This window comes from Xenopus laevis, chromosome 1L (genome assembly GCF_017654675.1).
Source record: "Xenopus laevis strain J_2021 chromosome 1L, Xenopus_laevis_v10.1, whole genome shotgun sequence".
In the NCBI taxonomy this organism is placed as follows: Eukaryota; Metazoa; Chordata; class Amphibia; order Anura; family Pipidae; genus Xenopus; species Xenopus laevis.
This window is the reverse complement of record NC_054371.1, coordinates 215,919,548-215,941,955: the sequence shown is the minus strand read 5'-3', so window position 1 is coordinate 215,941,955 and position 22,408 is coordinate 215,919,548. Positions and strand designations below refer to the sequence as shown.

At 39.2% G+C, this 22,408-nt stretch overlaps 1 protein-coding gene across 1 annotated transcript in view; it reads left to right on the top strand.

Annotated features, from left to right (window-relative positions):
* The first annotated feature begins 1,532 nt into the window (after positions 1-1,532).
* Positions 1,533-22,408, top strand: part of spef2.L (sperm flagellar 2 L homeolog) — a 35,174-nt gene continuing 14,298 nt past the window's right edge. The window contains 6 exon segments of the mRNA NM_001095399.1: positions 1,533-1,698; positions 5,940-6,042; positions 12,643-12,895; positions 14,737-14,907; positions 17,588-17,728; positions 18,340-18,416. Coding sequence (NP_001088868.1) covers positions 1,641-1,698; positions 5,940-6,042; positions 12,643-12,895; positions 14,737-14,907; positions 17,588-17,728; positions 18,340-18,416 — 803 coding nt within the window. The 5' untranslated portion in view covers positions 1,533-1,640.

Sequence of the window (22,408 nt, the reverse complement as noted above, 5' to 3'; positions counted from 1 at the left end):
GTGTCACTCATCCTCCAAATCTGCAGTCATACCTCCGTCGTCTACCCTCCCTTCTCAGCCATCAGCCATACGAACTTCACCCTCTGTCTTCTGCCCTCAGTCCTCCGCCTTCTGCCATCAGTCCTCCGCACTCCCTGCTCAGCCCTCTACCCCCTTTCCTCAGCACTCAGCCTTCCGCTTTACTTCATCATTCCTTCACACTTCGCCCTCTGCTCTCCACCCTCAGAACTCTCTTTTTATCCGTCAGTCTTCTCTCTAAGCTCCTAAAGTGGCAAGCGAGCATTTTCAGTCCAAGAAATTGGAAACTGTCCGGAACTGGCGAAGTGTGGAGGGATGAAGAGGTAAAGCAGAAGGCTGAGGATAGAGGGCTGGGCAGAAGGCGGAGGGCTGAGTTCGTATGGCTGAGAAGGGAGGGTGGAGGACGGAGGTGTGACTGCTAGGGTTGCCACCCGGCTGGTATTTTACCGGCCTAGTTGGTAAAATACCTGCCACGGCCGGTATTACAAATTTACCGGCAATATAGCTGCCGGTAAATTTGTAATACTATTAAAAGGAGCCCTCGGCCTGCCCCCAATCCCCTGGAACATCCCCTGGAACTTACCTTTTCTCTTACTTCTTCTAGCATCTGTGTTGTGGCCCCACCCCTTTTGACATCACGATCCGCCCCTTTTGACGTCACGGCCCGCCCCTTTGTGTCCCCGCCCCCCAGCAGCCGGTAAAACATTTTAAAAAAGGGGGCAACCCTAGTGACTGCAGATTTGGAGGATGAGTAGGGTTGCCACCCGGCCGGTAAAACACCTGCCAAGGTTGGAGCCGGTATTACAAATTTACTGGCAATGTAGCTGTCGGTAAATTTTTAATACCCTTAAAAATACCCCCTCGGCCCACCCCCAATCCCCTGTAAACTTACCTTGTCCTTCGGTTCTTGTCCTGGCCGTGCTGTGGCCCCGTCCCTTTGTCGCACAACCCCGCCCTTTGACGTCACACCACGCCCCTTTTTTGTACCCGCCCCCACCAGACGGAATTTTTTTTGGCAAAAGGTGGCAACCCTAAGGATGAGTGACGGTAAAAGCAACCGATTCGGCATTCCTAAGCCGTAGGACATCGCATGGAGGACAGGTATTTTGACAGAGGATGTCCTAAAATGCGTTCCGTAGAACTGGCTATTCTATAACATACTAAACGTCAACTTAAAGGTGAACCAGCCCATTAAAAGGCAAATTCGAAGTCAAAAGCATAACAACAAGTACCACCAAAAGTTACCACATCCAATGTCAGTTTTCCTAAAAGTAACACTGGCCAGATGCATCAGTACAGTGCAGGCCCTCAGCAACTAAAAGGCAGTAGAAAGCTTCATATCAGCGTAACCTAACCTGCTAGCGCTTTGGGCGGCTCACACAACAAAATGATTGGCTGACTTCATTGTTTGTTTCGTACCGAGTGAATTTCCTGGTTGCAACCTGCGCGCATCTCTATCCTTTATGAACCCGTCCAGGCTTCCGTCAGGGATCTTGGTAACCGCTGCATAGTAACAGGTTGCCCTAGGAGACGCGACGCGACCAGGCAGCACTGAGCAGAAGGGAAGGCGGCGAATCAGTGTTATGAAACCGGGCGGCGGGGCTCGCTGAGACTCGGTCACCATGTCGGAGATTATTTGTCAGTGGCTTAATGAGGACCTGAAACTCTCCAAGCGTGTGGGTGAGTGTCGGGTCTTTCTGCTTCCTATTGATATCCAAGTATGGCTGGAGATTTAAAGGGAAAGCAAACCCAACAATAATATTTTAGTTAATGAAGGAAAATGTATTCTAAGAGGCAATACTGTTTAATTAAATCAAGTTGTAAAAAATGTAATTTCTGAAAGCAATCACCTGCACTGCTGGTTCTGACTAATGAAACAAAGCATCAGAAGCCGTGCCAGGCTGAACCAGAGGGAGCTTTTACAAACAACTTTAAAACCATTGACTATTTATGTGTTTTTATTTTGGGGTTTACATCCCATTTAATTCACCGAAAGGCTCTCAGTGAGGGATTCAGAGACCTGACTGAGCTGCTGCTAAAATATAAATCCCACCTTTCTTTGCTTGGTGGAACGTTCCTGAGGTTTTGGAGAATTCTCGACCCGCGCCCGACCCTAACCTGCCCCCTCCCAATCCGCACCCGGCCCCCTATTGATGTCACAAAATTGGCAGGGGCGGCCTTGAGTCTATAAATGTAGGCACGGGAAGTGCTAGGTCGCTGGCGGGGAGAGCAGGAGAAGAGCTGGAATCGGACCTGCCTGTGACCCGAAGATTTGGTGCAGGAGTCCTGCCTGGGTTCCGGGCGGCCATCCCACTAGTCCCTGGCAATGCAAGCAGACCAGGGTCTTTCTAACGGGGTTGTGTCTTCAGTGGAAATTAAATACATTAGGGATGCGCCGAATCAACTATTTTGGATTTGGCTGAACCCCCGAATCCTTTGCGAAAGATTCGGCCGAATACCGAACTGAATCCGAATCCTAATTTGCATATGCAAATTAGGGGTGGGAAGGGGAAAACATTTTTTACTTCCTTGTTTTGTGACAAAAAGTGACACGATTTCCCTTCTGCCCCTAATTTGTTTATGCAGATTAGGATTCGGCTTGAGTTCGGCTGGGCAGAAAGATTTGGCTAAATCCAAATCCTGCTGAAAAAGACAGAATCCTGGCCAAATCCAGAACCAAATCCTGGATTCGGTGCATCCCTAAATTACATACATTAAAAGATGTACCTGCATCCCATCAGCCAGTGGCGTAACTACAGTGCAGGGCAGTAACGTAACTAGAGGGGGGCGGGCCCTGGTTCGAGACGTGCAGTCTGGCCCCCCACGCCCCCTCTGTACGCGATTTTCCGACAGGAATCAGTGGTGCGCAAGCTGCTGGGGGGCCCTGAGTAGAGGCAGGCCCTGACCCAATCACTCCCCCTGCTCCCCCGGTAGTTCTGCCACTGGTGCAGGGTTGCCAGGTCTAATTTTCTAAACCAGCCAAAGTCAACTACAAAATAAGCCCAAAACTAGCCAAGAGGCACTTCAAAAGTAGCTCAAAATAGCACAATAAAAAAATGTATGAATTTACGTGAAATTTTCCCATTTTCCCATGAAGCAAAATGGTACACATTCACCAGGGGTGTAACTACAGAGGGGGGGCCAGGAGGATTAGGCCATAAGGCCCCAATACATATACAATTTTAAATAATTATTGGTAAAACAGCTCAACTTTTAGACAGCCAGCAGATTTTTTCTCCTGAAATTGAGGAAAGTCACTGGAAAACGTAAAAGTGCTTAAAGGAGAACTAAACCCCCACATTGTAATAAGTCCCTACTGGCCCCCTCCCTGCCTCGCCCCTGCACAGTCTTACCGTTGAATTCTGAATTTCTGACCCCTCTAGAAATAGCGATTGCACATGCAGAGTGATTTCAGAGGAGCTTCTTCTCTTCAGTAATCTTCGTGAAGTGAGCAGCGTATTGGCGCATGACAGCGTATTGGCGCATGCGCAGTTGGAGCAATCTTCCGGTTCGCAACAACTGCGCATGCCCCGAAAGAGACGGAAATTGCCAAAGGGGAGGAAGAAGATTACTGAAGAGAAGAAGATGGCGCCCTTGAGCTCTGCTGCGCTCATTCTGCATGTGCGTTCGCTATTTCTAGAGGGGTCAAAATTCAGGAGTAAGACTTTGCAGGGGGGAGGCAGGGAGTGGGGCCAGTGGGGACTTATTACAATGTGGGGGTTTAGTTCTCCTTTAAAGGGCAACTATCGCGAAAATGAAAATGTATAGCTTCAGTATTCTGAAAAAAGAAACTATTTAAATACAATCAATTAAAAATGCTGTTGCGTTTCTGAAATAATCAAGTTTATCGTCACTATTTTTCTCTCAGCATCTGTTTCTCCTCATTCTGTCTTCATTCAGGAGTTGGGTGTCAGATGAATGATCCAATATATCTTATAGGGGGTCCTTTTGCCTAGAAGATGTATTAGAGCTCACTCTATTAAAATCACCAGACATCATGTCTCTCTACATACTGAATTTGTGCAAAAGGCAGTTATTTTGTTAGATTTTGTTTGTACTGGAATCAGTTATTTGAGTGAGCTCTAATATATCTGATATGCAAAAGGAGCCCCCCCCATAAGATAGATAGGATCATTCATCTGATACCCAACTCCTGAATGAAGACTGAATGAAGAGATACAGATGCTGAGAGAGGAATAGTGAAGATAAGCTTCATTATTTCAGAAATGATGCATAATATTTCATTTATTGTATTTAGAAAGTTTCTTACTTCAGTATGAGTGACGGGAGACTTACAGAGCCCAAAATCTGGTAACTCCTGACTTCTACAGAAGTCAGTCCCATTGCATGCTGGGTATTGTAGTCTTACATTAAACATGGCAGTTGGCAAATTGTTAAACAAAAAATACATTACCCAACATGCCTGGGAGAAGCAGACTTGGCACATTAGGGCAAGAAAAAAACTCTGGCTGGTTTCCAAATTACAAACCAGCCAAAGACCCAGAAAGTACCCCAATTCCGTACCTTGGCTAGTTTTTACTTTCCTAGACTTTAAATTAGTAGCCCAAATTGGCTGAAAACCCGCCAACCTGGCAACCCTGCTACAGTGTGCCGGGCCCCCCTGCAAAAAAAATCTTCGGAGGGCTCAGTGCACTGCAGCTCCACTAGTGTAGAGAGTTCTATTGATCTCATTGCACTAACAATGTTTTAACCCGGAAATTTGTCTCCCCTAGTGCAGAGAGCATAATTAAGCTAATTGCACTAGTGATGCGGCCCCCCTTTGACATGCTCCGACGCTGATTTTTAAAGGAGAATTCAACCCGTAATATAGAAAACCTACCCTGGGGGGCAGCCAGGAGGAGGGAGGGGGGTCTACCCAGGGTAGGGGGGAGGGTTTTTTAATTATGGGTTGAAGCCCCAGAATCACCCCTCTCCACATCCCCTCCCACCCAGCGCTGGAGCAGCCTGCACCCCCTTCCCTGTCCAAAGTTAAGATAATCGCTCTACATAACTGTAGAGGGAGCAGACCCTGTGGTCCGGGCCCCCCTGGGACTAGATTGTTCTCACAAATTGCAAAAGGGTTAAAATATACAATTATTTCAAGTATATTTCCTTCCAAACTGTTGCTGATTAGGAATCTTAAATATATTACTTGGACCATGGTTGGAAATACCAACCCTTCATTTATATGCAAGTGGGATAGATTCTTGTTCTGCACATCTAAGAGCTACTAATGGAGCAGAATGCAAGCAGTGAGGCATTTAAATGTCATATCTAGTTTATTTTAGTTTCTTTTTCTCAGACTGTGCTTTTAGGGGTGCTTAAATTAATGTCACAAGGGTAAAAAAAAATCAAATTCAGATTCTTGGTTGAAAACATCTGCTCTGCATGATGTGTTAGACGCACATTTATGGCAGGTAACCCCACTACGTCATGGAGCCTGTCTCTAGCTGAGAGCTGAAAGCCAGTATAGAGTGTAAGCCCAGACAGAAACCATCCCTGCACACTCATATCTGTTTTATATGTGCAGTATAAACCTGATTAGATAAATAAAAATCAAGATTTTGTAAAATAAAAATGGGCAAAGAACAAAATTGCTGTGAATATGTTTTCATGTCTTACACCCCCAAACCGCCCTTTTGGCACGTAATAAAAAATCCCTTTGGGGAGATGGTAAGGAAACAAACATTAATACCTCTAAGGATTTAGCAGTTTGAAGCTGATGTGCTAATGGGAGGTGCAGAAATGCTAGTGTATTTGCAGCCTGCTGCTACTTCAACCTCGGCAGTGTATAAGGCATTTTGTGGGTTCTTCTGAAAAATAATCTGTACTTCCGTAGTTTTTTAAGGGCAACGCAGCTTTAAATGGTTGTTTCTATAGATTGAAGCATATTACAACGTATTGTCTATTTTCTGTTTTAGAACCAAAGTATTTAGCCAAGGAGTTTTCGACAGGATATCTCATTGGTGAAGTTCTTCACAAATTTCAGCTGCAAGAGGACTTTGATCAGTTTTCTCAAACCAGGTCAGTACTAACAGTTATCACCTATAACCCTGGAGTGAAGGCAAGCCAAGTGAATACTGACACATTTTTACACTACAGACACTTGGGGTTCATTTATCAACACTGGGCAAATTTGCTCATGACCAGTTACCTATAGCAACCTATAGGGAGACGTAGGCATTGCCCCTCCTATTGTCACCCATCCCTTTACCTTTCATGCCATTCAGAGGAGCAACAGTAGGAGTGGCAGGAGGCTCAGCCCACATTAGGCAAATGAGTATAGTATGGGGTATTTCCCCTGATGGTAACCAAAAAGTGGGTACATTCTGTGTGTCACCTCTTGGTGCGTTAGTAATACCCCAAAATAAACCCTGTCTTTGTGTGTCATTGTATCTAATACAATGATTTATTGAGAAGTATTTGCTGCTACATTATTTTTTCAACATGTGCCCATAATGTAAAAGGTAATTGTGAAAATGTAATACAGGTATAGAACCTCTAATCCAGAATGCTTGGGACCTGGGATTTTATGGATAAGGCATATTTTACTTCCCAAGGGGATACTTACCAAGTGGGTCGTAACTCAGGAAATTCTGTTTGTAATCTTTGTAATCCTTTGGTGTGTGAGTAATACCCCAAAACCCTATGTCTCTGTGCATCACTGTACATGAAATATTGAGAAATATTTGCTGCTACCTGTTAGTTATATTTTTTCAAGAACCACTGGCACCCATCATGTAAAAGGTAATTGCTGAAAATTTAATACAAGTGTAGAACCTGATATCCAGAATGCTTAGGATCTGTGTTTTCTGGATAAGGGGTCTTTATGTAGTTTGGATCACCATACTAAAAAAACATTTAATCGTTAGGAGGAAAATTCGCCAGTCAAAGTTTCGCCAAGGCGCCGCTAATTCACTAAAAGTTGCGCTAGTGTTAATTCATCAAGCAAAGTGAAGTTAAGCTAGCGATGCCTAATTTGCATAAGGGGCAGTACAATGGACGTATATGTAGCAGCAAATACATTACACTACACAAGCCTGGGAAAGCTTCATAAATTAAAAATAGAGTTGTTATGTTGCCCTATACATGTGCCCAGTGTATAGTTTAAGTGCTATATGTTAGGAAATGTAGGGGGGAAGGAGGGTGCCCCCAAAAAAATGTACAATCTTTTTCAGCCTATCACCCTTAAAAAAGTAAAAGACGCCAGCGTTTTTTGGGAAGCAAACCCTATCTACTCTATTACACTTCGCTTGGTCTGAGGTGGCGAAAGCAAGTCTGGCGCAAGAGGTAACGTTCACAAAAATCTTCAAATTAGTGAATTAGCGTAGTTACGTCCCTTCGCCATAGTGCAAAGTAGCGCTAGAGTAGGTCCAGCGCCGGTTAGTAAATCAGCGAATTAACTAAATGATGTCACACTGGCGAATTTGCGCTAGCGTTAGACGCTTTGCCCTTTAGTGAATGTGCCCCTAAATAAACCTAATAGAACTGAATGGGCATTCATGCAAATTAGGTAGGATCAAGTAGCAAGTACAGTTTTATTAATACAGGTAAGGGACCTGTTATCCAGAATGCTTGGAACCTGGGTTTTCCAGATAACGGATCTTTCCGTAATTTGTATCTTCATAAAAATCATGTAAATATTAAATTAACCCAATAGGCTTGTTTTGCTTCCAATAAGGATTACTCTATGGGTGATGGCCTTCCCATTATTTGGTGCTTTCTGGATAACGGGTTTCCGGATAATGGCTCCTACACCTGGATCCCCCATCAGTACAAGAACATGGCTCATACAGTATACATGTCTGTGCACATGAAACTGACCTGCAACATATTAGCAAAATAACCTTTTGTGCGACTGTGTCTGCTTGCTTCTAATGCTATTGCATGGTAAACCCACACAGCCAACATAATCATATCCATATCTCACACTAGCAGTAAATACAGATGAACACACACCAATAATGCCTGTACATTGCTTCCTACAATTACACTAAAACCAAAGGAGCACAACCCACTCTTTCCACCGGGCCTCCAACATAAACCTTTTAAATGGTGGCAAGATCAGAATATTTTATTTCTTGGTCAGTTCTTTTCTTTATTAGGGCCCTATATTACTCAGAGCTTTACCAAGAAATTTGGCGTACCACAGATGGAAAGCTATAGAGTAAATCAAGTGCTGCACTACACTCAATCATTATGGAGATCCTCAGGTGTAGTGAATAGTTCCCAGACCTTTTTTGAACACAGGTGTAGTAAGGCTCCCAAAGCACGAAAGGTACTGTAATATCAACTTTATATAATAGTTTTCATGATCTAAAGGAAGCCCAACAAGTCTCATACACTCAAATATGGCAAGAGGATATACAGTAGGCTGTCAAATGAATACAGAGGACTGGGAAGTAATATGGTCTAATATAAAGAAATCCTCTAGGAATGTCTCACTTCCAGAAACAAATTATAAGGTTTTGCTTCGGTGGTACCTAGTTCTCGCACAAATAGCACAATTTATACCCTCAGCTGATAATCAATGTTTTAAAGGTTGTAATCATAAGGGAACTATGTATCATATCTGGTGGCAATGTCCGCTTGCCCAAAGATTTTTGGATAAGAATATATAATATGATTTATTCCATTTTTAATATCCCTATTCCAAAGTACCCTAGTACAGCTCTATTATGTAAAAAACCAGGCGCACTAACATTGAACCAATTTCAATTATTCCTTTTAATAATGACAGCTGCAAAACAAACAATCGCAAAAGCTTGGAAAACATATTTCTATTGATGCCACCAAAGGTAAAATCAATTGGATTATGGTCCAGGAGAAGATGTCCACTATATTATTGGACTCCCATCACAAATACCTCCTGGTTTGGACTCCTTGGCTTGAATATAGATTTATAGTATTACATTATGGGGCAGATTTACATATGGTCGAATATCGAGGGTTAATTAACCCTCGATATTTGACTGCCGAATGTAAATACTTCGACTTTGAATATCGAAGTGGAAGGATTTACCGCAAATAGTTCGATTGAACGATCAAACGAAAAATCATTCGATCGTATGATTAAATCCTTCTATTCGTTCGATTCGAAGGATTTTAATCCATCGATCGAACGATTGTTCTTCAACCAAAAAATTGCTAGGAAGCCTTCCCCTTAGGCTAACATTGCACCTCATAGGTTTTAGGTGGCGAACTATGGGGCCAAAGTTTTTTTTAAAGAGACAGTACTTCGATTATCGAATGGTCGAATAGTCGAACAATTTTTAGTTCGGATCGTTCGATTCGAAGTCGAAGTAGCCAATTCGATGGTCGAAGTAGCTAAAAAAAACATTCGAAATTCGAAGTTTTTTTTAGTCTATTCCTTCACTCGAGCAAAGTAAATGGGCCCCTATGTGTAAATTGACTGTGGAAGATAACAGTTTAGATACGAGCTAAAATAATTGTGTTTTATTTTGATGTAACTGTGTAAAAGAGACAATATGGTGTATTAGAGGTTTCAATCTGTAAAGATTGCATGCTACTGTAAAAAAACATTTTGTGCAAACTCAATAAAAATATTGGAATATAAAACCAAAGGAGGACAAAAAAAAAGTTATATGACTTTCTTTCCACAAAATTACTGATGCTGCACATAGTGGAACCAAAAGCACAAAGGAATGCTTGTATAGTTGTACAGGGCCCATATAGAGACTTAAATAACTAACTAATAAATGCTTGGGACCTGTGGTGAGAACAGTCGTCACCCTTTGACAACTTGCATATTTTTTTATGTGAAATATGTTTGAATATAAATGTAGTATAAGTGGCAGGACGTTGAATATTTTCTTCTTACTACATACATGGGGTTTCTTCACTCACACAGTCGTCTCATTGTTAGAGGGGTGAATGTTTAAACCTTATGGCGTGTCCTGTTTCTGGTGCTTAAGTGCACAAACATTACCCTTGTACCGTCACACATTTCCTGTTTTGACAAAAGTAGCGCATAAGTGCTTATAACACACCGTCCAGGAAATATTCATCCAAATCAATTTTGAAAAAAGGTTAATGGCTCTTTCATAAGTCTTAATTCTTTCACGATATGTATAAAATGTGTTCCTTTATATGGTGCGTCACATCAGAGTGGGCATACAAGGGAAACTGTACAAATTAACTGCATTTTCTAGCCAGACAATAAAACTATGACATTCACATTAGTGATTGTGATCTTAATCATAACATACAATTCTCATCTAAAGCAATTATGTCTGCATGTAAGGCTCCCAAATAAGCGTTTTTGAATGATTACATTCAGGATTAGTTAGGCTTGTGCTTGTGGTCCAGCTGAGTATATATATACATATATATATATATATATATATATATATATATATATATATATATATATAATCTCCATCTATCTGCACACACCAATCGATGTAGTAAGTGCCGGGTGCTCCCCAATGTATTTACAGTTCACAGGAAGAAAGCACTCATGGCTAAATTTTCATTAAAAAGTATATAAGATCTTTATTCCATCAACCACATATCTACGCGTTTCGATCCCAGAGGATCGTCATCAGGATCCTGATGACGATCCTCAGGGATCGAAACGCGTAGATATGTGGTTGATGAAATAAAGATCTTGTATACTTTTTTATGAAAATGTAGCCGTGAGTGCTTTCTTCCTGTGAACTATATATATATATATATATATAGTAATTTCGAATGGGCAGCGCCCCGCCTTTGAAGCTTACCTCGGGTGCAGGGTAAATTAAGTGGATAATATAGAAGAAATGACCAGCAACACTGAGTTCTTTGGTGAAAAAAATCAAAGTGTATTAAAAATACATGTAAAGCTACTTTACATGTATTTTTAATACACTTTGATTTTTTTCACCAAAGAACTCGGTGTTGCTGGTCATTTCTTCTTTATATATATATATATATATATATATATATATATATATATATATATATATATATATATATATATATATATATATATATATATATATATATATCTACATAGCAAAGAAATCCGCACTCATAGGTCATGACGGCTCGAGCCGAAACGTTGAATAAACCCATTTTTTTCTTCACAAAAGACCTATGAGTGCGGATTTCTTTGCCCTATAGATTTTGATATATGTTCCAGCACCTAGGCATTTCCATTGTTTTCTGAGTGCACCTATCCAGTAGTTTGTTTGTCATTTTTGTCGCATGACTCACTAAAACTTGTGTATTATAATAAATTAAGTACCCCTTGCTGGAAAATATGAGGATATTAGAAGTAGGGATGCACTGAATCCAGGATTAAGCTTTTTCAGCAGGATTTGGGCAAATACTTATGCCCGGCCGAACCGAATCCGAATCCTAATTTGCATGTGCAAATTAGGAGCCAGGAGAGGGAAATCGCATTACTTTTTGTCACAAAACAAGGAAGTAAAAAATGTTTCCCCCTTCCCACCCCTAATTTGCATATGCAAACCGAATTCGGATACGGTTCGGTATTCGGCCGAATCTTTCACAAAGGATTCAGGGGTTTGGCCGAATCCAAAATAGTGGATTCTGTGCATCCCTAATTAGAAGTAACCTCTTCCATAGACTCCATTTTATCCAAAATAATCCAAATAATCCAAATTTTTAAAAATGATTTCCTTTTTCTCAGTAATAATAAAACAGTAGCTTGTACTTGATCCCAACAAAGATATAATTAATCCTTATTGGAAGCAAAACCAGCCTATTGGGTTTATTTAATGCTTACATGAAGTCCCGAGCATTCTGTATAACAGGTCCCATACCTATAACGTATCAGAGAACACAAAACTTTGTTTCCTACCTCTCTGTACATCTTGGTTGTATAGCAGATAACAGATCCCATACCTGTATGTGTGTGTGTATATATATATATATATATATATATATATATATATATATATATATATATATATATATATATTAGGGATGCACCGAATCAAGGATTCGGTTCGGGATTCGGCCTTTTTCAGCAGGATTCGGATTCGGCCGAATCCTTCTGTCCGGCCAAACCGAATCCAAACCCTAATTTGCAAATTAGGGGTAGGAAGGGAAATTGCGTGACTTTTTGTCACAAAACCAAGAAGTAAAAAAAAATTCCTCTTTCCACTGCTAATTTGCATATGCAAATTCGGGTTCGGATTCGGTTCGGTATTCAGCCGAATCTTTCACAAAGGATTCGGGGGTTCGGCCGAATCCAAAATAGTGGATTCGGTGCATCCCTAATATATATATATATATATATATATATATATATATATATATATATATATATATGATTTTTTTAATGATTGTAAAGTAATGTGTAAATGTAATTACTATTGAAGTAGTATCTGTGTTTACCTTTACATTCTCTACCCTGCTGCTTGTGACTTTTGAAGTGTGGAAGAAGCTGGCTGGTAAACTTGCAAAAAAAGCCTCACGTTTATTTCAGATAAGTCAACTTTGGCAGTCCATTTTTTCAGTATCCCAAAGGAGATTAGGGAACCGGTGTGGTTCCTGAAGTCTCCATACCGGGTCTATAGTAGTATGTATTGGTTTAATTCTGTAACATCTAATACATGATCCTGCGATGTTTAACACAATTATTTCTTCCTGTAGAGTGGCCAATGGCAAGCTAAACAACTTCACCCGCATTGAACCGACGCTGCAGCTTTTGGGTGTTCCTTTCGACCAGAATGTGGCTCATAGTATTATGTCAGAACAGCATGGAGTTGCTACGCGGCTTCTGTATCAGATGTACATAGCACTACAGAAGAAAAAGAAGGCAGGATTGACAGGAGTAGCCATGGAGACATTGAGAGCGGCTGCTCCAGCAAAGCTTCAGAGCATCGGCACCGAGATATACAGAGAGGTAGGAAACAATGTTTTGCAGAATGTGTTCTGATACATATTATGGTATCTGTTATCCAGAATGCCTAGGACTTGGGGTTTTCCAGATAATGGATCTTTCAGCAATTTGGATCTCCATATCTTGTCTACTAGAAAATCATGGAAACATTAAATAAACCCAATAGGCTGGTTTTGCTTCCAATAAGGATTAATTATATCTTAGTTGGGATCAAGTACAAGTTACTGTTTTATTATTACAGAGAAAAAAAAATCATTTTTAAAAATGTGGATTATTTGGATAAATTGGAGTCTATTGGAGACAGCCTTTCGGTAATCCAGAGCTTTCTGCATAATGGGTTTCCGGATAGAGTATACCATACCTGTACTGATTATCCTAAAATATACATGGCAATAATGCCTCAACAAGATAATAGTTGCCTGTAACACGATCTTGCTAGAACGAGTGGCTGGTCACACAAACAGCCGAGAGAAATAAAAGCGTAACTGCTTGTTCAGACTCAGGAGTTTGGCTCTATTACAGTTAGACTTGCACATGTCTGGGTAATCAGAATAACTTCTATACTCTAGAAACCGACTCTATTGATTCTGTTGAAATCAGATGTGTTATTTGAAAATCTGGAACTACTATAGGTAGGAATTATTCAAAAAGTTGAACACAGCCGTGCGTATAGTACGGGTTGGCACAGTGCAAACTAAAAAAGAAACCAACATAAAACATAATTCTTTTTCTTTTTGCACCTTGCCTCCCATGTCTCGTCTGTGTCTGGCTGCACTACTGTAAGGTAAATTCAAAGGAAATTAATGAGTCCTTTAGGCAAGGAACAGTTACTAAAAGGACTAAAAAGGAACTAAAGTGAAATCTCAATTTAACATACCCTGATTTTAAAGGAGAAGGAAAGGTTAAAACTAAGTAAGCCTTATCAGAAAGGTACCAGTAAACCCTCAAAGTAATGCTGCTCTGTGTCCTCTGTCAAAAGAAACACCACATTTCTTTCCTTCTATTGTGTACAGTCTGTATCAGACCTCAGTTTAAACCTCCTTGTCCCGGGTGTGAGCACGCTCAGCTTGCTCCTCTCCCCCCCCCTTATCTGCTGTAATCTGAGCCCAGAGCTGTAAGTGAGCAGGGAGAGACTCAGGCAGGAAGGGATGTCACACCAAGCTAATACTGCAGCTGCTATCCTAAACAAACAGAGAGCTTCTAGAGCTTTTTACTCAGGAATGGTAAAACATTCTACAGAATAAATATAGCATTCTAGCCTGCACTATTGAAGCTAATCTATTGACAATAAAATGTCATAGCTTTCCTTCTTTAACTTTTCCCTCATTTTACAGCATTTTTTTGGGGGGGGCACCAGTTCCCTGATTTTATATTCTCCTTGGATCTTACACCAGTTTCTTCTTGTTCCCTTGAAAAAATTAAAATGGGGGTTCTATTGTACTACAAGTAGGCAAGATTGACAATTAGGAACAGGACTGGATTGAGTGGCCAGGCAGGAATAAGACAGAACTGAGGCAGCACCAGGGCAAGATGAGCAAGAGGAGCGAGAGCTCGGGGAAAGCCACAGTGCTTAGCTCAAGCTAATTTACGTTTATCATTTAATAAGCTAAATAAGTATTATAAGAAATATTTACAGTATATATATATATATGTATATATATATATATATATATATATATATATATATATATATATATACTGTATATATGTATATATATATATATATATATATATATATATATATATATATATATATATATATATATATATATATATATATATATATATATATATATATATATATATATAGGAATAACATGTTCTTCTCTGTTATCTTTTCTTAGCGCTTAAAAACCATCGTGCCTCGTCAAAGTGAAATCAGCCTGCAGAGGGTGTCAGAACAATTTGACCTGAAAGCAAAAGAAATCGAAGACAAAGTGGCACAAATTCAAAATGATGAACTTAGGAAAATACAGAAAATACAAGAAGAGCTGAGAATTCAGGATATCGAAAAGGTTATTTCAAAATGACATTACTTTTATATCTGAATTATCCTTCTTTACTTCTTTAACATATCTGAAAATGATGCTTATTTATTTGATTATGTTTTCTGCTACCAACTCTCTCATTTTGTTCTTTGTTCAGTTTTTTTCATGTCTGCTTGTTTCCCTCCCCGATCCTCGTTTTTTTGCTCCTTTTTTTTTAAATGTATTCAAAAGGGAACTTGTCAAAGTGATGTTTTTATTTGTTCAGGGAACCAGTGTGCAAAGTTGAGATAGAGTAGTAAACTATACTTTAGAAACACAATGATTTTTTTTTTTCTTTAAGAAGTCATATTTTCCATTTCAGAACAGAGTTGTATTTCCAGGAAACAATGGCATTACTCATACTTCTTAATAACTAGAAATTCTAGGTATCTATATACCAGACCAGTGGTCTCACAAAAGTAAAAACAGGTAATGTGATTGCCACTAAGATTTTAGATTGATAAAAAGCAATCAACCCAAATCTCCCTTTAAAGGATAAGTAAACCTTAAAAATAAGTAAATGTAAAATGAATGAGGGTGCAATTCTAAGCACTTTTGTAATGTACATTCATTATTTTTTCAAGATATTAAAGGATACATGTACTGTTAACTTGAATATGTTTTGTTACAATAGTGTCACCTGCTGCTCATCTTCCCACCAGTCTGACCACCAAGTAGTCAAGGAAGTTGTCAGGAGAAAGAAAGAGGCTGCTCTGATGTTCTTCTGCTTAGGAAAAAAATTAGAAACCTTTCTCAAGTCTTACTAAGCAGAAGAACATCAGTGCTTTGAATAGCACCCTCATCAATTTTATATGCAATTATTTTTAAGGTTTACTTATCCTTTAACTTGCCATATGTCTTTTCTCCCTATCCACAAAGTGTAGACGAAGAGAAAGCCCCTACAAATAGGACAGTAGACAGTAGGTTTTTCTGGAATTTACACCATTTTTTGCAGTGCCATACAAGCAAGCAGCATTTTTTTTACAGTTTCCTCTAATTTACACCATTTTGACGATGCTCCCTGAGAAACCTAAAATCTGGGTTGTACTGTAATTACATTTACATAATTTAAACCTGTAAAACTTAGTGGTTGCTGGAAATAATCTAGTCATCTGTCATAAAATACGATGCTTCAGAGCTGACTTTTACATTATGATGCAGAATGCACTGATCTCTGAGCTGCCACATAATGAGAATTTGAATGAACTGATATTGTGACTTTTAAATTGTATGCACACTATATATTGAAAGCCAAGCTTAGGTTACTGACAGCAGTTCAGAGCAGAGAATGAGATATAGGGAGGTACACTTCACACTTAAGTTCTGTGGTCTGTTTGGGTTAGTAAAGAAGCCAAAGAAGTAAAACAGCAAGTGCAAAGTTGTAAGCACTTGATTTTTACAGACTTTACAATGCTGATTTTTTTTCCATTATTCCGTCATTGGAGTCACTGGGGGAGATGCACCTGCTGCAGCCACAGGTATTGTGCTAAAAATAGCAAAACTGCACTCACACTTCGACAGGAATTGGACGCAAATTGCACTAAAAATTTGTTCCTGATTCAATCCTGAAAATGTTCTCAGCCGTTATTTTCTCCATTCAGTATGCAAGTGATGCATGCGCACCTTATTCTTTTGCTGCAGCATTTGACACAGGCTGCTGTAGGATCTAGGTCAATCATCAAAAGCGCACCTAATGGCTCACTATATTGCAGGAGTGTATAGTTAAAAATCCAAATTTATTAAAGTATTCCGGTAAAATCGTTACATCAGGACAGACACATGAAGCAGGCAGGGAAGAGCACGGCTTAACGCGTTTTGTGACTGCGCTAGTCACTTCCTCAGATGCCCAGGAACTGTAGGAATTAGTGATGTGCAGACTGGCCTGAAATCTATGGGCCAGTTGCAGTGGCAGAACTACCGGGGGAGCAGGGGGTGCGATTGTACCAGGTTGCGCACCCCCTGGGGGCCCGCCGGTGATTTGCACACCCTCAAAGCCACCTAGGAAGTCACTTCGGTGGGAGGTGGGGGCTGCACAGCCTGCATCTGGGCCTGACTCTGCCTAGTTACGTCACTGGCCAGTCAGGTTCAGGCCAGCACTCGCACAAAGTATTCCGGCTTCTGGCGAGTTCAGGCCAAGCTCTTCCTGCTTGCCCTTGTAGTCTGCAACCTAACCAGGCTTGGATTCCTCGGGCGGGAGATTTAGGGAGCCCCTAACCTAAATCTTAACAAAGTAGTAGGTTCGAAATGCCTAGGACCTAGGCATTTCTAGCCTACTACTTTGTTAAGATTTATTTATTTGAACCTAGTGAGTTCAGCACATGGTGTGTTTATTCCACACTATGTACATTGTGTGGAATAAACCTTGTAAAATCTTTATAGAATTTTCTTTGTATATGGAACATTTTTTATTTTATTGCAAATAACTGTTATAAGGAACAAATGGATGACTAAGCCAGTTATGACTAGGGTTGCCACCTGGCCGGTATTTTACAGCCTGGCCGGTAAATATGATGGTTGATTCCAATGTTATTAATAGGGAAAAAAGATTAATATATAGGAATAATATATATTTTTTTCCAAAAAAGGTGGCAACCCTAGTTATGACTAATAACGACAATACAGTCTCAAAACACCGAAGTTAAGTAAGGCTACATTTTTTCCCCATCAGCTGCGACGAGCTAGAAGGAGACAAACCGAAATAATGGCACGGATTCAAGCAGCAATTGTTCAGATTCCAAAACCACCTCAAAACCGCACACTGAAGGCCATGGAAGCTCAAAAGATGTTGAAAAAGAAGAAAGAAGCGGAGGTCAGTTACAGTTCCACACCATGTGCTATAAATTGTGTTATTGAACAAGTGACAGCTCATTCTAAAGCCTTCCCATTTAGCCTGCAAGTGAACCAAAATAACATGAGCTCACTCTTTCCGTTTTCATTTGCTACCTATCCAAGACTCAAGGAAAGATTCATCAAGGGTCAAATTGAAAATTGGAGTTTTCAATTTTTTTTGCTACTGTCAAATTTGACTAGGGAATTATACAAACTTTAAAAAATTCAAATTTGATTTTCGAGATTTATCATACCCTGGCCGTTTGAGAAGTAGAATTAGACTATTCGTCACCTGACATCTGTCGAATTGCTGTATAAGTCAATGGGAGAGGTCCAGTGACCAATTTGGAGATGTTTGTAGTCTTCCTGACATTCGAGTTTTTTTCGAGTTTGATCGAATTCGATTCGAGTTTTAATACGTTTAAATTCGTCTGAGTTTTTAAAATTCAATTTTGTTAAAACATTTCCCCTAGTCGAATTTTGAATTTAAGGGAGTTTGAAAAAACTCACATGAATTCGAAATTCGACCCTTGATAAATGTGCCTCCAAATGTTGAGAGATAAATAATAAATAATTTTTTTTATTTGTTAGGAAGTTTATACAGAAATCACAAAGTTTGAAAAGGGAACGAAAGATGGATCTGTTGGAAGTCTGTCTGCTAATACCAGGTGAGATTACTATAATCTTTGTTTTATAATTATAACAGCTCTGACTACAATTCCCAGCACCTTACATTTGCAGGAATGCTGTTAAAGTTTATGGGTGAGAATTTTTTTTTGACGCTCAGCTACATTTTTTTTCACGTGAGTCATTTTTTTTTGAGGTGCAAAATTTTTTTTCCCCATTGGAGTCTATGGTCTTCATTTCAGCGGCGAAACTCTGCGAAAAAATACGCTCATCCCTCCTTTAAAGGATAAGTAAACCTTTGAAATAAGTGAATGTAAAATTGATAAGGGGGCTTTTCTAAGCACTTTTGCAATGAACATTCATTATTTAGTTTTTTTTTATTCCAAGATATTAAAGGATACATGTACTGTTAATAGAAATTAATTTTATTACAACAGCGCCACCTGCTGGTCATTTTCCCACTAGTCTGAGCACCAAGTAGTCAAGGAAGTTGTCAGGAGAAAGAAAGAGGCTGCTCTGATGTTCTTCTGCTTTGGAAAAAATTAGAAACCTTTCTCAAATCTTTCCTAAGCAGAAGAACATCAGAGCAGCCTCTTTCTTTCTCCTGACAACTTCCTTGACTACTTGGTACATATATACTTTAATATCTTGGAATTACAAAAAACTAAAATAATGAATGTACATTTCAAAAGTGAGCACCCTCATTAATTTTACATTCACTTATTTTTAAGGTTTACTTATCCTTTAATGGAGATGACTGGGATGAAGTCACATCTAATCTCTAACCTTTCCTTGTCTCCACAAGAAAATATACCTGACCCCAACTTTCTACACTTATTCTAGGACTGCTCAACAATTAAAGCCTATTGTGGAAACAGGGGTTGTTATATGTATATTCATGTTCACTTAATCCATATGTTCATGTAAATGGGTTCACCTTTAAGTTAACTTTAAGTTATAGAATGGCTAATTCTGAGAAACTTTTCAATTTGTCTTCATTATCTATTTTGTTATAGTTTTTTCATGATTTGCCTTCTTCTTCTTCTTTGGACCCTAGCAACCAGACTGCTGACATTGCAAACTGGAGAGCTGCTGAATAAAAAGCTAAATAATTAAAAACCAAAGTAATAAAAAATGAAAACCAATTGCAAATGATCTCAGAATATCACGCTCTACATCATACTAAAGGTTAACTTAAAGGTGAACAACCCCTTTAAACTGTAAGCGCAATAAAAATTTTAGAGCAATTTTGATCCAACTGACTAAAGCACCACCATTGCTGATATCATGTAAACAACTGTTTCTTTGCCTCCCAGCACATTAATATGAAGGAGACAATGTTCACAATATAAATGTGGTTGTAAGTACAGGTATGGGATGCGTTATCTGGAAATCCATTATCCAGAAAGCTCCGAATTACGGAAAGGCTGTCTCCCATAGACTCCATTTTATCCAAATAATCTGACTTTTTAAAAATTATTTCCTTTTTTTCTGTAATAATAAAACAGTAGCTTGTACATGATACAAACTAAGATATATTTAATCCTTATTGGAAGCAAAACCAGCCTATTGGGTTTATTTCATGTCTACGTGATTTTCTAGTATGGTATGAAGATACAAATTACAGAAAGATCCATTATCCGGAAAGCCCCAGGTCCTGAGCATTCTGGATAACAGGTCCCATACCTGTATTGGGTTTAATTGCCCACGTACAGCAACTTCAATACATACAGTAAACGCAGAATTGAATCTCTATTATGTATCTGTGAATTTGCAAGGAAACTGCATGCCAAATGTTTTCCATGCAACACATTAGATCCAGTCTCATATCAAATCATCTTTCTCTTCAAAATATTATTTAATTACTTATTTATCAGAGCCAATCCGGAAGCTGCATCTAAATCACAGTTGCAGTGGGAATTAGGGATGCACCAAATCCAGAATTCGGTTTGGGTTTTGGCCAGGATTCTGCCTTTTTCAGCAGGATTCGGATTCGGCCGAATCCTTCTGCCCGGCCGAACCGAATCCGAATCCATATTTGCATATGCAAATTAGGAGAAATTGTATGACTATTTATCACAAAACAAAAAAGTAAAAAATGTTTTCCCCTTCCTACCCCTCACTATGCAAGTTGGCAGCTGCCAGCCTATGTTGCCATTAGTCTGAGATGCCTTTTGTTTGCTTAATACAAGCAAAATCAATTCATGGGTTGACCTGAATCCACAAACAACATTTCCATTTCCATGGGCTTAATGGAGAGAGCTGATTAGTCACATTAAGGGCTTGTATCTTGTGAGACAACCACTTAAAAAATCATGTTGAATAGCAATTTATTCCTTAATTCCCCCGTTTTAGAAAATATATTCAGACAAAATTGAAATGCAGTAAGTGTTTTGCGTTACTAACAAGACACTATGTAGACGTTTACAGGAAAATATTTAAATCAGGAAATGCTCAGACTGTATAATAAGGCACTGAAATGTAGTTATAAATGAGCTGCACCTTCTGAATTCATAGCAAACAGAAGAAACACTGCTATTATGTTTCCTGTGCATGTACATAATATGGATTCAGAATTTCTGTAGAGCAGTGGGTGAGACTACTGCCGTGTAGAAATTCTGAATTGGTTATGTTAATGTGCTGTTCTGTACGCTGTCCTTGGCTTTCCGTGAGGACTTTGGCCTCTCTTAGAACTCCACTATTTTGAGGAGGGAGGATGGTGCCAGGGGGGCTGGAGCAGGAGACATTGCCTGCAGGAAGAAAACTTTATAGGATTAGTAAACCTTAAAAATCAGTGAATGTAAAATTGATGAGGGTGCTATTCTAAGCACTTTTGCAATGTACATTGATTATTTATTTATTTATTTTAGATTCCAAGATATTAAAGGATAAGTAAACCTTAAAAATAAGTGAATGTAAAATTGACGAGGGTGCTATTCTAAGCATTTTTGCATTGTACATTCATTATTTTATTTTGTTAATTCCAAGATATTAAGGATACATGTACTGTTAATATGAATGAATTTTGTTACAGCACCGCCTGCTGGTCATTTTCCCACCAGTCTGACCACCAAGTAGTCAAGGAAGTTGTCAGGAGAAAGAAAGAGGCTGCTCTGATGTTCTTCTGCTTAGGAAAGATTTGAGAAAGGTTTTTCTAAGCAGAAGAACATCAGAGCAGCCTCTTTCTTTCTCCTGACAACTTCCTTGACTACTTGGTGGTCAGACAGGTCAGAAAATGACCAGCAGGTGGCGCTGGTGTAACAAAAGTCATTCATGTTAACAGTACATGTATCCTTACTATCTTGGAATTAAAAAAAATAAATAATCGATGAACATTGGAAAAGTGCTTAGAATAGCACCCTCATCCATTTTACATTCACTTATTTTTAAGGTTTACTCATACTTTAAGGTAGCAATAACTATTGTTCACCTTTTAGTTCTCAATCACTAAGACCTTGGGGGTTATTTATCAAAGTCCGAATTCATCTCAATATTTTCTGCTACGAACTCCGCTCAAATCTGATCTGTTTTTTTACTCTTATTAGTTTGTGGGAAAAAAAATCTGATTTTTTCAAATTTTTTCATCCGATTTTTTCAGAATTTTCACCCGAAAACTCGGAAAACTTCGCGCTATTGCACGAAACCGAGCACACATCAAAAAGTCTTTGGGACTTCTCCTATTGACTTATATGTAACCTTGACAGGTCTGAGATGCCGGATTTTCAGATTCAGACTTTTCCATCCTTAGGGTTTAATAAATTCCCAAAAATTTGTGATTTCTGGGAGCACCGTATTTGTATTTTCCATTGCAGATCGTAAAGACCCGTGCCCATTTTCTGCACTTTGCTCCCTGTCTGCATTTTGTAAATGGTCCCTATTACCTGACATTGCCTTTTACTTTTAGAAATCAAATTATTATATTTTGTCACACAGAGAATAGTATAGCATTCATCCTATTCTGCATTAAATGGTTTCTAAATCAGTGGTAACATAAAACAGCTACAGTATAAATTTAAGAAGTTTGTATTTTGCC